The sequence below is a fragment of the Lontra canadensis genome, unplaced genomic scaffold (assembly GCF_010015895.1).
Source record: "Lontra canadensis isolate GAN:19392208 unplaced genomic scaffold, GSC_riverotter_1.0 scaffold47, whole genome shotgun sequence".
Lineage (NCBI taxonomy): Eukaryota > Metazoa > Chordata > Mammalia > Carnivora > Mustelidae > Lontra > Lontra canadensis.
The window spans coordinates 5474627-5489209 of record NW_022631041.1 but is presented as its reverse complement, the minus strand read 5'-3'; the positions used below and the strand labels follow the sequence as shown (position 1 = coordinate 5489209).

General features: G+C 37.2%; 1 protein-coding gene across 4 annotated transcripts in view; it reads right to left on the bottom strand.

Moving 5' to 3' along the window:
- PEX3 (peroxisomal biogenesis factor 3) overlaps positions 1-14490 on the bottom strand; it is a 33565-nt gene extending 19075 nt beyond the window's left edge. The window contains exons 1-3 of one of the 4 annotated variants that reach the window (XM_032873077.1): positions 14139-14490; positions 5347-5478; positions 492-573 (exon numbers count right to left, since the gene is read on the bottom strand). In XM_032873077.1, coding sequence (XP_032728968.1) covers positions 492-573; positions 5347-5478; positions 14139-14211 — 287 coding nt within the window. In that variant the 5' untranslated portion in view covers positions 14212-14490. The remainder of the gene's footprint in view (positions 1-491; positions 574-5346; positions 5479-14138) is intronic. The other 3 variants (XM_032873078.1, XM_032873079.1, XM_032873076.1) reach the window with 3 other exon arrangements.
- Between the last annotated feature and the right edge of the window lie 93 nt (positions 14491-14583).

Sequence of the window (14583 nt, the reverse complement as noted above, 5' to 3'; positions counted from 1 at the left end):
ATTATTGTACACTCATGTTATATTTGCACTTCATTTTGTTAATAATATAAAATGTAAATTCATATGCCTTTCTCAAAATGTTCACGTTTTACCTATTATACTGTAAACTCTTTAAGAAGCACAATGTTTAACATAACTTAGCTTCACAACATCTGGTTCAGAAACACATTCTGTAAGCACTCAATAATTACATTTCTGAATAAGGCCAAAGTGATAAAAGATCTATTTATATGAAAACCAGAATACACATAAATATTGTTGACCTAAATATATATATTGTTGGCCTCCTTTGTGCACCAAGGTAGAGCAAAAATACATAGACAAAATAGAATGAATTTAGTGACAGAGTCACTAAGTACTTTTTCTAAATGAGTATATTACAAGCATCAATTAGAAAAATAAAGAAACAAAGATGTTTGAAAAATATTTCAGTTCATTCTATAAATTTAAGTGACCTGTATAAACAAAAAATGATGTTAACTTGCATTTACCTGTTTTTTAGCAGAGCGGTTAGGCTCTCAGAATTGAGTTGTTGCATCAAGGCCTCTCTCAGTGTCGGAAGCATGGACAACACTGTGATGCAAACAGAAAATAAAAAAGGTTGCAAGTGATATGACTGCCTTCGCTGAGAAACACATGTTGTTTTAGGCTATATGATTGGACTAACAACTAGCAAGGGTTGGGAGGGAATGTCGGGGGTAGAGTTTCAAGTTGTTATTACTAAGAATAAGAAAAACTGAGTTTATGCTAACAAATCATTTAACTTTTTATGTTAAATGATTTAACATATCATTTACATTAAGTGATAGAATTATATATATACTATGACTATAGCAATGTAAACATACAAGAAAGAATGGGAAGAATTATTCTGAGATGTGAAAAGTGGTGGTCTCTGGATGATGGAATAATAATAATCATCTCTTTTCTCTTCTCTTCTTTTTTTAAAGATTTTATTTTTTTTTAATTTATTTGACAGAGAGAGAGATCACAAGTAGGCAGAGAGGCAGGCAGAGAGATCAGGGGAAGCAGGCTCCCTGCTGAGCAGAGAGCCCGATGTGGGGCTCAATCCCAGGACCCTGGGATCATGACCTGAGCTGAAGGCAGAGGCTTAACCCACTAAGCCACCCAGGCGCCCCCCAATTTTTTTTTTTACAATAAATTTATTTCTGATATAATAAAATGATCAAAACAACATTTTTATCTTTACACCTTCTGTTTCATATTTTATTTCTATTTTTAGAAAAGTTTATTAAATATTACAAAGCAGTAAGCACGTACTGAAACCTAGACAAAAGATCAGGCTGGGAATTAAGAACCGCTGAGTTGTACTTTGGTTTTGCCAAAGGTTATTGCCTGTAACTCCCCAAGAATAACACTAAGACATAGTGCTCTATGGAAAAAAAAGACTGCATGTAATTTATAGAAGTTACTTTATTTATGGTTCCTGCATGGTATAAGAAAAGTTGGAGAAATGCACATATAATAATTTAAAATGAGTTTCTAACACTAAATAAGTAATGATAACAAAATGAAAAAATATCAAGAGATCACAAATACCACATTCTAAAAGGGAAAAACTTCAGTGTGTGATTTTTATTTCTTGACTAGGTAAGACATACCAATTATAAAACCCGTATTATTTTTTTCTATAGAACATTTAGCTTTTAACCTACTCTAGACACCAATTCAGTGCTGTACTATGGAGCTTCAGTGTATTTCCTCAAGCCGTATGATTAAATCACCTAAGTTATTTATTATTTACTAAAGTCACAGCTCAGAGCCAATGGAAAAGGTAGCTTATCTCAGCGTATTTGGTACATATGCCTAGCCCAAATGCAATATGTTAGCCAACCAGGAAAAATTAAGGTTTAGAGTCCTACAGACAGAAAATGTAGTAAGGAATGACTTTAAAGATTATGCGGTAAAACAACAGGATTTGAGGGGAGTCTCTTCAACAATTCTGAAAGATAAGAGCTTTTCACTTTCCCCTTCAGCCTATTCAACAGAAGACAAGTCAATTCTTTTCTTCCAGGCAGTTTTTTAAAAAACACGGAACAAATATGTTTCTGTACCTAGTTGAATGCAGCATTCATGTTTTCCTTTAGCCATCTGGTCTCCATGATAAACACCCCCCAGTCCAACCATAAATCACAAGACAACCCTTCACCAGCTACTGAATCTGTGTGACCCTGAGCAAGTTATTTAACCCTCCAGTGCCCCTGTTTTCTCTGTAAACTGAGGATAACTTTGGATCTATCTTATAGAATTGCTGTAAGGTTTAACTGAGACATACAAAGCATTTAGAATATTTGCACATGAGAACGCTCAGTGTCAGCCCTTGTTATTATCCTTGTTTGGCCTTTTCTGATACATTCCAGTTTGTATCTTCTTCTTCTTCTTTTTTTTTTTTTTAATTTATTTATTTGAGAGAAAGAGAAAGCATGAGTAGGAGGGGCAGAGGGAGAGAGAGAATCTCAGGAAGACTCTGCACTTAGCATTGAGCCCTGCCTGGGGCTGGATCTCATGCGGCTGAGGTATGACCTGAGCTGAAACCAAGTGTCGGGCATTTAACCAACTGTGCCACCCAGGCACCCCTCCAGTTTGTATCTTCTTAACATATGAGAGGCAGAAATGGACCTGCACTCTGATGATTCCAGAGCATGATGCAACTACCTGTGATCTGAATCAGATTTTATTTTTGTGGTCTAAGATTAAATTAGTACTTCTAGAAATCATATTAAAGTCTTTATAACCAGTTTGTGCTCAACTAGAACTCCCAAACCTTACTCATATATCCTGCTTGCAAGCAGGCTTAGATAATTGTGTATCTGTACAACTGACTTTTAATGCAGAACAATTCATTTATCCCAGCCTAGCACTGTGTCACATATAAATTTAATAAGTATCTCTCCTGAATATTCAGTAAAAATCATGAAGAAGATAAAGCCATAGGGCAGAATACAGAAACATTTTATTAGATGGTATCTTTCAAGTTGGGGCCAACTTTTTGGGTAAAAAAAACTAGTCATATATATCTAAAGCTACGACATTTTTCTAGTATATCCATTGTACCTTATTCAAAAGGATAGAAATTTAATCATATGATTTATAACCCCATTATCAATGCATACCAGAAAGCTAATTTGGAAAGTGTTCCAGTGAGCTTCTATTTGGCTCCTATTGTATTTTATTTTTAATTATCTATCTGCAGCCATTTATTCATCTGAGGGTTGTGGTGGTCATGGAAATGTTCCACCAAATCTGCTAGGAGGAGCATGGTTGGCTGGCAGCCCAGCTGTGACTCCTTTGGATCCATTACCATGTCTGCACCACTCCCAGCCGGAAGAGTAGTGTGGTGATACTAACAGAGATCCATTCCAGAGAGTTTTGACTTAAGGACTCCCCACTGGCCTGCCAAAACTTTCTTGAAACTATGCTATAGGCTGAAACTCTTCTTATCTAATCTTCTTTCCTTCTCCCTTTCCATTCACGTGTGAGACCTGCACTATGGTCTGAAAGCTTCCCTCACCTCCTTCTGCTCCCTCCCCTTTGTTCTTTGCAGGTGTTCCCCACCCCCCCAATATATCTCTTGCACATCTAATCCCAGCTTAGCATCTGTTTTCCAGGGAACCCAAACTGACACAAAAGTCCATGTCAAATGGAGATGGATTTGCAGACTCTAGACTACCTACTTCTATTTTCTGAAAATCTGAGTAATAACCAGAAATGCACTGTACTTATTTTCTAAAAAGTCATTAACATGTCCTTGATAGTATCACTTCATTGAATGCTGAATATCAATTTAAAGAATTATGTAACTTTTTTTTTTTCTTTTAAGTAGGCTCCACATCCAGTATGGAGCCCAACGCAGAGCTTGAACTCATGACCCTGAGATCAAGACCTGATCCAAGATCAAAAGTCAGATGCTTAACTGACTGAGCCACTCAAGCACCCCAAAAATTATGTAACTTTTAAAAAGTTATCATTTACTGAGTATTTATTACGCACTAAGCACTTTACATGCATTATCTCTTCACATTCTATAAAACATTTATGAAGTGGGTTTTATGATGATCATTTTATAGAAGAGAGAAATGAGATATAGATTTGCCCAAAGATACAGGGATATTATAAGGAAAACCTAGGAACTCACTGTTTTTTAAAAAATTTTATTTAAATTCAATTAATTAATATATAGTGTATTATTAGTTTCAGAGGTAGAGTTCAGTGATTCATCAACTGCATATTAACACCTAGTGTTCATTACATCACGTGCCCTCCTAATGTGTTTTATCTGAATTGTCATTACATGCAGTATTGATGATCACTATTTGCTTTATAGAATGAAGTATTATTATTGTACTAAATTTAAAGTCTTAAACTCAGAAAAAAAATTCTGCTTTCAAAAGTAAATAAAGAGAACCTACTTTTACAAATTCTTTCTAAATTAACTGTTCTTAAAAGAAGTGTTAGAGAAAAGATTAAGCTTTAAACAATAACAAAGAAAAACAGGTTTGACATGGATTTGAGAACTAATTCTTTAAGGGGTTATACCAGTTATAAAGCCTATTCCCTTCAAATGTGAGCAGTTGATTTTGTTATGGCATTCTCCCAGTAGATTTCCAACTCTGGAGGTTAAATCATTACCATTAATTTTTGTTGAGTAGTGTACTCTTCTGTGCTGCACTCATGGGTTTGTAGCTGCCTACTGTAAGTTTAACACACTCAGGAATTTTTACTGCAGCTGTTAGGCCTAATGAAATCAGGCCTATCCTTACAGCCTTACTTCCCACTACTCTTACATTGCTCATTCTGCTCTAGCTACATACCCCTTTTGCATTCTTGAGTGTCAAGCCCATTCCCATTGAAGGCATTGTGCATGGCTCCCTCCATTGAATCATTTGGTTTTCTTCAAATGTCACCTCCTCAAAGAGGCCTGACTCTCCTGATTGCCATTTCTTAAAGAACCGCTCCCTTACACATCTTTATTCTCCTTATAGCAGCCATCACTGCCTTAAGTTATTTATATGTTATCATTTGTTACTCTCATTAGCATATAAATTCTAAATGTCAGGGATTTTTTTTTTTTAATCATTCTCCTTATTTCCCCAGCTCTAGGTACCCCAAGTATTTGCTGAATGAATAAATAAGCTGAATGAACAAGCATTTATTGTATATTGCATATTGATTTATACTGATTTTAAAAATCAACATTTAATGATGTATTTTAGTTAAATCATATAAATCCTTTTGCTTTTTCCTCTTTGGTCCTGGAGGTATGCAAATTAATATAAATCATCAAGTAACTTTATATATATGTATAAATATTTCTCTTTGCCTTACCTGTCATATTGCAAGTCCTCTGGTTACTTTCAAAATGATACTGTCGTCTTGCTTGAGCAATGTACTCTGCAGCTTCTCTTTCTTGTATTTCTCTGATTTTCTTTTGTCCATATTTTCCCAGGATATATACTCCTAAAATTATTTTTTAAAACAAACAAGTATGTTAATCTAGTTAATTAGGGTGGTAAAAATTCCAAACAGTATTTTTAACATGCTTCATCCAAATATAAGGTTTATATCAATGAAGAGTTAAAAATCACAACTTTTAAAAATCTAAATTAAAGACTTACATAGGAATTGTGACCTAAATATAAGGAAAAGGAGATAGGCATTTTAACAGTCAATGATGGGTACATAAAGTTAGGTCTGAAGAAAACAGAAAAGGAATTAAATGTACAAAGTCTGGCAATGCCTTTAATAGTGAAGTGGAGATATTCTAAGTGTCCAGCAATAAGGGACCACTAAGTAAATTATGGTCTATCCATACAAAAATCTTGTGAAATCTTATGTGGCTGTTAAAAACTGCCTTGCTAAATTAGCCAACAACTCAAGGACATATCCATATATATTGTTAGTTTATAAAATAAGATCTTGATGTCTCCCTTTTTAATGTAAGTAGATACATGGAAAAAAACATAAACTATAATCATTGTTGAGCAGTAGGATAGTAGCTGATCTTTTTCTTCTATTAGCTTCTTTCCATCTTCCATATTTTCTTCAGCCAACATATAATACTTTTTAAAAATGTAAGGTAAAATATTTATTTATTTATTTATTTAAAGATAAAAAGAATACAAGAAAGGTAGGTAGTCAGACATTGAGAACTAGCACTTTCAGTGGAAAAGGGAGAAGGAAGAAGGTAAAGAAATTCCTACATTATAACACCACAGCATAAAAATATAGGTGGGGTCACGAGGCCTATAATTTTGTTGAACACATTTTAGGATGGACAGATGATATAAATGTGCACATTTTGGTCTATGCCCCAGGCGCAGTCAGTTGTCCTAACTGGGAATGTGAATACTCCTGAGTGGCTGGTTAGCATTTGACCAAAGCCCACTCTAAGGTTTAAGTACTTCAACTAACTTTTACCTAGCATAATGAATATTAGGAATGGATTTTCATAGATTAAATTAGTGGTGTTTAAGATACTGGATTAGCCAAAACGTTTTAGTAATACTCATTTGAGCAAGAATATATGAATCTAGAAAGTCCTTTATCCTTAGGAATGACTTAGCCTTGAATCCTCAGCTGCTACTTAGGAGGATCCTTAGTCAAAGGAGTTAACCAAGTGGCCAAGAGAATCCTACAAAGCATTTGCTTCAGGCAATTTTTTTTTTTTTTTTTTTTTTTTTTTAAAGAGAGAAGTGGGTGGGGGAGAGGCAGAGGGAGAAAGCAAATCAAATACTAAGGGCTTGACCTCCGTACCTTTTTATGCAAGGTTCTGTTGCAGCACGGGAAGAGGATGCTGGGACTTCAATAAGCTTATAAAACAAGTTATGATACTGTCTTATTTATACTGGCTAGCCAGATGCTTTTATGTGTGCCAGCATGTGTTTCATTATAACCTGGCAACAAATTTGTACCAAATCCTCACCTATCTCCAACTGCTTGAGGCCCTCAATATCTATCAAAGAGAACCTAAGAACTGTGCAGGACCTAATAATTGGAGTTAGTCTGCTTGTCACAAGTGGGGAGGAGATGGCCCTGTAAGGACTGCAAAGAAAACACACATCCTGAAATATTTTCACTAATACAAGCATTATAGATGAACTGATAACATATTATATATTTTTAAAAATAATAGTTCAGGGGTGCGTGGGTGGCTCAGTGGGTTAAAGCCTCTGCCTTCAGCTCAGGTCATGATCCCACGGTGCTGGGATGAAGCCCCACATTGGGCTCTCTGCTCGGCAGGGAGCCTGCTTCCCCCTCTCTCTGTCTCTGTCTGCCTCTCTGCCCACTTGTGATCTCTGTCAAATAAATAAATAAAATCTTAAAAAAATAATAGTTCAGTAAAAGGTATGTCCTGCAAATAATTAGACAGAAATAAACTATGACTGCAGCTATATGCAAATACATGTATTATAATCATGCTTAAAGAGCAAATGAAAGTTATATAGGTGGCTTCAGAGCAACCTTTTTGTAATCCACCCTCAATAAACTGATGACAGTGCCATAACACCAACAGAATGAAGAAACTGACTTATATTTCACAAAGTAACTCTTTGATAGGCAATTTTTGGATAACAACTACTTCTCAATGAATTGCTTGTGTTTTATTTGCACAATAGGCTGCTTAAGGTTATGTGTAAAATGATTACTATTTCTCAAATAAAAATAATAATAATGTAAGGTGAAACACTGCAATGATGACATTTGCGTATCTAAGAATTTTCTGGAATAATAATAAATGACTGATATATGTGTTTTCTGGAAGAAAAGGTATACTGCTTTCATTACATTCTCAACAGTGTCTGATAAAAAATTTTCAGGAGCTACTGTATTTTATAAGTGTTGTATATTCTAACTAAAGCTAAAAAAAATGAATTATTATGGGTTGAACTATGTCACACACACCCATTCCCTATTCATAAGTTGAAGTCTCCCTACTTCAGAATGTTACCTTATTTGGAGACAGGGTCTTTACAGAGGTAATCAAGTTGAAAGGAGGTCATTAGGGTGGGCTCTAATCCAACATGAAGGTATTCTGGTATGAGAAAATTTGGACACAGACGTGTGTAGAAGGAAGATGATGTAAAGACACAGAGGAGATAACCATCTAAAAACTGAGGAGAGGGGCCTGTAGAAGATCCTTCTCTTATAGCCCTGAGAAGAAACAAATCCTGAAACACATTGATCTTAGATTTCTGGACTCCAGAACAATGAGATAATACATTTCTGTTGCTTCAGCACTCAGTCTGTGGTACTTCGTTATGGAAACAATAGCAAACAAATACATGAAATTAGGCTAAAATCCCACAACCCATTATTATTATTATTATTTTTGAGTTAGCACTGAAGTAAGTTACTATACAAAGGCAAATTTAGCCAAACTCTCATTCCTAAAATTAATAAATTCTGATTTTTTTTATTACCTAGGAAAATAAGTATGAGGGCACAGAATTTATTAGCTAAAATATGGGATTCAGGATCATCTGACCTGAAGACAATAGATATTGATGGTTATGGCACCATTTAGGTAGGTAACTTGAAGCAAGTCTCTTCCTCTCTCTGTATCTAATTTTTTTCATCCATAAAATGACAGGCTGGGATTGTAAGGTGCTTTAAAAGTTTCTTCTGTAGCTAAGGTTTTATTTATGAATAATGGAAACAATCACTAAATACTTCAGAAAATGGGGGCGCAAGATAGCTAAGTCTGTTAAGTGTCCAACTCTTGGTTTTAGCCCAGGTCATGACCTCAGGGTTGTAAGATCAAGCCCTGCGTTGGTCTCTGCACTCAGTGTGGACTCTGCTTGAGATTCTCTCTCCTTCCCCCTCACAGGTCTCTGCCCTTACCCCTGAGTTATCTAAAAACAAAAACAAAAATAATCCTCCTTCCACCCTCCAAATCAATGTAAAATGTTTTGAGATTTCCTTTCAGAACATCGCTGGTAAAGCAAAACATCTTCTAGTCTTTCTACATTATAAATTCAGTTTTTTTTTTTTTCTTCAAACTGTCTTTTAGTTGTTTTCTTTTTCTGGACAAAAATCCCTGGAATACAACTATTTTACCAGATTATTACTAGGTTAATAATTTCAGTAAGAGTTTGAAAATAATCTATTATCACTGCTCAAAATCTAACAAAATATCAAATCCTGCTAGTCTGATTCTATTTCAGAAATATTCTCTAAATTTTGCCACTTTACTCCAACTTCTTTACCATTGTCTTCATTCAGATTCTGAATAATGCTCTTAAGAACTGGTTTCCAGCTTCCTCTTCTCCTCTTTTCTTCTGGTCTCACACCTTTCCAATCCACCTTTCATATGCCAAGTAATTTTCTAAAATTTAAATCTGACTACATATTCCTGTGATTAGAATTCTTCAACACCCTGCCACCTTTTCTTAAGATGGATTCCCTGTTTCACTTAACATCAGAATTACTTGAAGCACCCGTTAAAAACATAGCTTTTAAGGGAGTTCCCTGAAATCATCCCCAAATATTTTGTCTTATACAATACTGCATTCCCAATACATATATTGTTACACAGAGGAAGCTCAATAAATATTTGCTGGATAACTGATGAATAAATGAACTGGTCTGGACCAGAAGAATCAGAATCTGAGAAAGAAAACTATGTTTTTGGATGCCTGGGTGGCTCTGTTGGTTAAGCGGCTGCCCTTGGCTCAGGTCATGATCCCAGGACCCTGCTCAGCGGGGAGGCTGCCTCTCCTTCCGCCGGAGACTTACCCAGCTTGCGTGCACTGTCTGACAAATAAATAAATAAAATCTTAAAAAAGAGAGAAAATTCTATGTTTTTATTAAGCCCCTTAAGTGATTTTTATCATAGAAAATCGAGAAGCACTGGTGCCCAAGATAATGTCCAGATTCTGTAGAATGGCACAATATAGAAGGCCCTTCACAAACTGCACTCAGGCTAGTTTCCCAAATACATCTTTTTTTTTTTTTTTTTTTAAAAGATTTTATTTATTTATTTGTCAGAGACAGAGGGAGAGAGAGCGAGCGAGCACAGGCAGACAGAGGCAGAGGGAGAAGCAGGCTCCCCGCTGAGCAAGGAGCCCGATGTGGGACTCGATCCCAGGACGCTGGGATCATGACCTGAGCCGAAGGCAGCCGCTTAACCAACTGAGCCACCCAGGCGTCCCCCAAATACATCTTTTGCTGCTCCCTATTTATTCCCTGTTCCTAGCCATAGTGAAATACACTGATTCATCACAAGCAATATATTTGAATCTGTTGAATATCCCTTTTTCCAGCTGTGTCCCATTCTTCTGCTAGCTGTACAACTTGACTCAAGTGAATTCCTGAGTGAAGCCTGCCAGACACCTTCACATTTATTTCTCTCTCCTCTAAGTCCCCACAGCACTAGCTCTACTATGGTACTCTATTATGGTATCATCACTGTACTGCTTTCCAGTCAGTACCAAGAGTTCCTCAGAGTCAAGAACTGTCTTATTCCTTTGTATTCCCAGAGCCTGATAAAGTTGGAAGAGGCACTCACTCTTACTCAGATATTTGTTGAATGAAAAAAATGGAAAACTAAAGAGACCAAAAATTACAAGGATTAAGATATAAATTATAAGTCAACGCTCTGAGATTTTTAGAAATCAGCAAGCTAATAAATATAATCTGGTTATTCTCTGTTCTGCAACATTTTCTCTTGAGTATTGGTTCTCGAAATGTGGCTTGGGTACGCTTGGGGGTGTTCAATACCTTTTCATGGAATCTGTGAGTCAAAACCATTTTTGTAGTTTTTATCTTTTTCATTCTCATCCTTTCACACAGCAGAGTATTCCAGAGGCTACATGACGTGGTAACAAAACTGACTAGATGCAGAAAGAAAGACGGGAATCCAGCTTTCTTTAATTAAGCCAGACGGTGAAGAGATTAGCAAAAATGTAAAATGATGCCTCTCTTTTAAAAAAAAATTATTAAAAAATAATATTTGTGTTACTATGTAATGGTTTACTATTGTTATTTAATATTTAAATAATTCTTTATTTTAATTTCTAATATGGCCACCATTAATAGATATAATTTTTAAAGGCTGTTTAGAGTCTTTAATTTTTACAAGTATAAAGGAGACCTCAGACCAAAAAGTTTACATTTCATAAACTGGTAAATTGTACAAATTGGTCTAAAGCAGTTACTCATCCAAAATGTAGGAAATTCCTATGAAAGGCCTGTACCTCAAAGTTTTAGTTTTTTTTTTTTTTTCCACCACTGATAGCCAAACTTCTTTGAGCATCTATGTTGATATTGTACCTGGTTTTCAAGCCTGACAAAATATGCCACTTCTTCCATGAAGACCTTTTCTATTTTTTTCCAATTGCACACGCTATCTGCTGGTTTGATCTGTATGCCATATTTTCCCCGAGGTCTCTTATTGTTTTGTATTTTAATTATTTATATACTTGTTATATTCAGAATGTTTGTGTCCCCTCAGAATTCACATGTTGAAATCCTAATGCCTGATGTGATGATATTAGGAGGTGAGGTCTTTGGGAGGTGCTTGGTCATGAGGGTGGAGCCTTCATGAATGGGATTAGTGTTCTTATAAAAGGGACTTCACAGAGACCTCTACCCTTGTGGCCATGTGATGACACAAAAAGTCTGCAACCTGGAAGCAGGCCCTCACCTAACTTTGCTAGCAGCCTGATCCAGCCTCTAGAATTGGGGGAAATAAATTTCTGTGGTCTAAAGTCACACAGTCCATGGTATTTTGTTATAGTAGCCCTAGCAGACTAAGACACTTGTTTTCCATTCCCGTCAGACCATGAAGTCCATGAAGGCAGAATGGTAAAGTATGCAAAGAGAAAGTGCTTCAGAATCTAACACACCTGGTTTGAATTCTAGTTTCCTTATTATTAACTCTGAGATCCTGGGCAAGTTTCCTCAATTCTTAGGACTCTAATTCCCACATTTTTGAATGGAAATGACAATAACTACTCTTGTTGTCCTGCCCACTGAACACAAGAGCTTAGCACAGTGCCCACTGGACATCCAGTAAATGGTAGCTATTACTATGAAAAATCTGTAACTCTTGCATTTCCAATCATACTACCGTAAACACTACAGGCACTGGATAAATATGTCTTAGATTAACTGAAATGTAACATTTCAAATGTTGTAGGAAGATATAAAACACTTGGATTATTTTCTCTTTCTGTCCCTCTGAACTTTTTTTCCTCTCTCATTTCCCTTAATCTGTAATTATAAGCTCTCAAAAAATTTTTTTGAAAAAAATCTGTAACTATGTCTTAAGTATACTCTTTAGCTTCCCCTATGATTATCTCTCATCTACCATTAAGTTGTTCCATAAATCGGAAGGGGTATGCTATTTTGAGATTGCTAGAGAGATTATTTTCCTTACCTCAGTTGAGGCAAAAAATATTTTATTTGTACTTCTTCCATCATATGTATATCTTTAACTTTGCAAATAAAATGGACTTAGTGGTTTTAGCATAACTGAATTATATAGATAGTCCCTGAATTATACATATTTTTGACTTTATGATGATGCAGAAGTATTACACATTCAGTAGAATCCATACTTTAAATTTTGATCTTTTGCTGAGCTAGCAAATATGCGGTCACATACTTTTGTGATGCTGGGCAGTGGCAGTGAGCCCCAGCTCCCGGTTAGCCATGCAATCTTTGAGAGTAAACAACTCTTACAATCATTCTGTAATCATTCAACCAGTCTATTTTTCACTTTCAGTACAGTATTCAATAAATTACAGGAGATATTAACACTATTATAAGACGGGCTTTGTGTTGGATGATTTTGTCCAACTATAGGCTAAACTAAGTGTTCCTAGCACATTTTATGTAGGCTGGGCTAAGCTATGATGTTTGGTAGGTGAGCTAATATTAAATGTACTTTTGACTTATGATATTTTCAACTTCCTATGTTTACTGGGTCATAACCCCATTGCAAGTTGAGGGAGATCTGTACATTAGATGTCAGTGGCTGAAGATACTGGAGAGTTTATTTGTAAAGGATTTCTCAGAGAAGGCTGTAAAAATTCACATAAAAATGTACTGATTTGTGAAAGACCTCAGAGATGAGGAAGACTCTCCTTACCTCATCAATAAGCTGATTTCAAACTTTCCAGAATCAACAGATCTGAGTTACTGATGCCAAAAATATTGTTAATCTCAAACTGTTTGGAGGCAATAGAATATTACCTAACAGATAAAAGCAACCAAATTCCTTAGAAAACTTGTTCTTGTTTTTTAAGTACTTCTGTAACCAAAGCATGTAGTTAGTGATATTTCTCAAAAAAAATCAAACGCTAAGGATTCTTCTTAACATTCCTACATTTCCTTCTATCTCACAAAGCTTTTTATTCTCTCCTTCAAATCCCTGCGTGTTGTGACATGACCACCATATAAGGCAAAGGCTCTCACCATTATCCCACCTGTATCTTAATGTCTTCTCAGCCTAAGCTGACTCAGTTATGTCAGCCAGACAGACGGGCATTGATCCTAACCTTGAAGATCCAGAGGAAGATTGCACAACATCTTCCAAACACCTTCTCACTGCATAACTTGTATTCTCAAGAAGCAGACACAGAACTAAAATACCGATCTGCGTTTCTCTGTCTAGTACACATCTTCCAGTCCTTTACCTGTGTGCGGTTTAAAAAAAAAACAAATTAACTTAAAACAACACTGGAGAGTGCAGGCTTTAGGTTCTCCTAGACTATGACGAAACTTCTGAGAAGGGTGAAAAGCCAAACTACCGAGAACGCAATACCCATGAAGAATCTCACAGGAAAAACCACAACTTAAAAATACGTGTCTGTAAGAGAATGGTATCTTGAAACAGAAACTTAAGTGTGGCGGCTTCCCCCAAGGTCCGTGAGAGAAAAGGATAGGAGAGAAGCAGAGTAGAGCGGCAGTGTCAGGACCAAAGACACAAATTCCACGACCGCAGAGGTGGGAAGAACCTGAGAGGCTGGTCACCCCGCGCCGCGTCCGACGGGTGAGCGACTCTCCTCCTCTGCATATCCGGGACTACGGTCGCCCGGCCTCTGTTTTAGAGGACAGTCACCTCTCTTCCGCCCCTGGCTCCCAAAGTCCCTTCCGAGAACGCTGTCACCCACCTCCGAGCACTGTGCCCAGGAAGATGCATTTCTTTTTATGACGTTTTAGAAAATTCCACATAGATCTCAGCATCTTCAGGCCCTACAGGTACGGGCTACCTAGGGGCGCGGGGGTGGGGTGGGCAGTTCGCCGGGAAACCGTTTCCTCGTCGCTTGGCCCGAACGACCAGGCAAGACCGCCGTCGTCCCGCTGGGTGCTCTCCAGAAATCACAAACGCGACTTTCCGCAGAGACTGTCCCCGGGGCGGGAAGGGGGCGTGGACTACAGCTGAGCAGCTGCGCTTTCGGTTGCTGCCGCCGCGCCGCGGTCCCCGCTCACTGGTCCCGGGCACCCAGGTCCGTCCAGAATTCGCTCCCGAGTGCGTCGCGGTTCGACTTCCCTGGAAACCGTGGCTCGCCGTCGCCGCGTTCCGTTACCCGCGCTCCTCCGCGGCCCAAGCCTCTG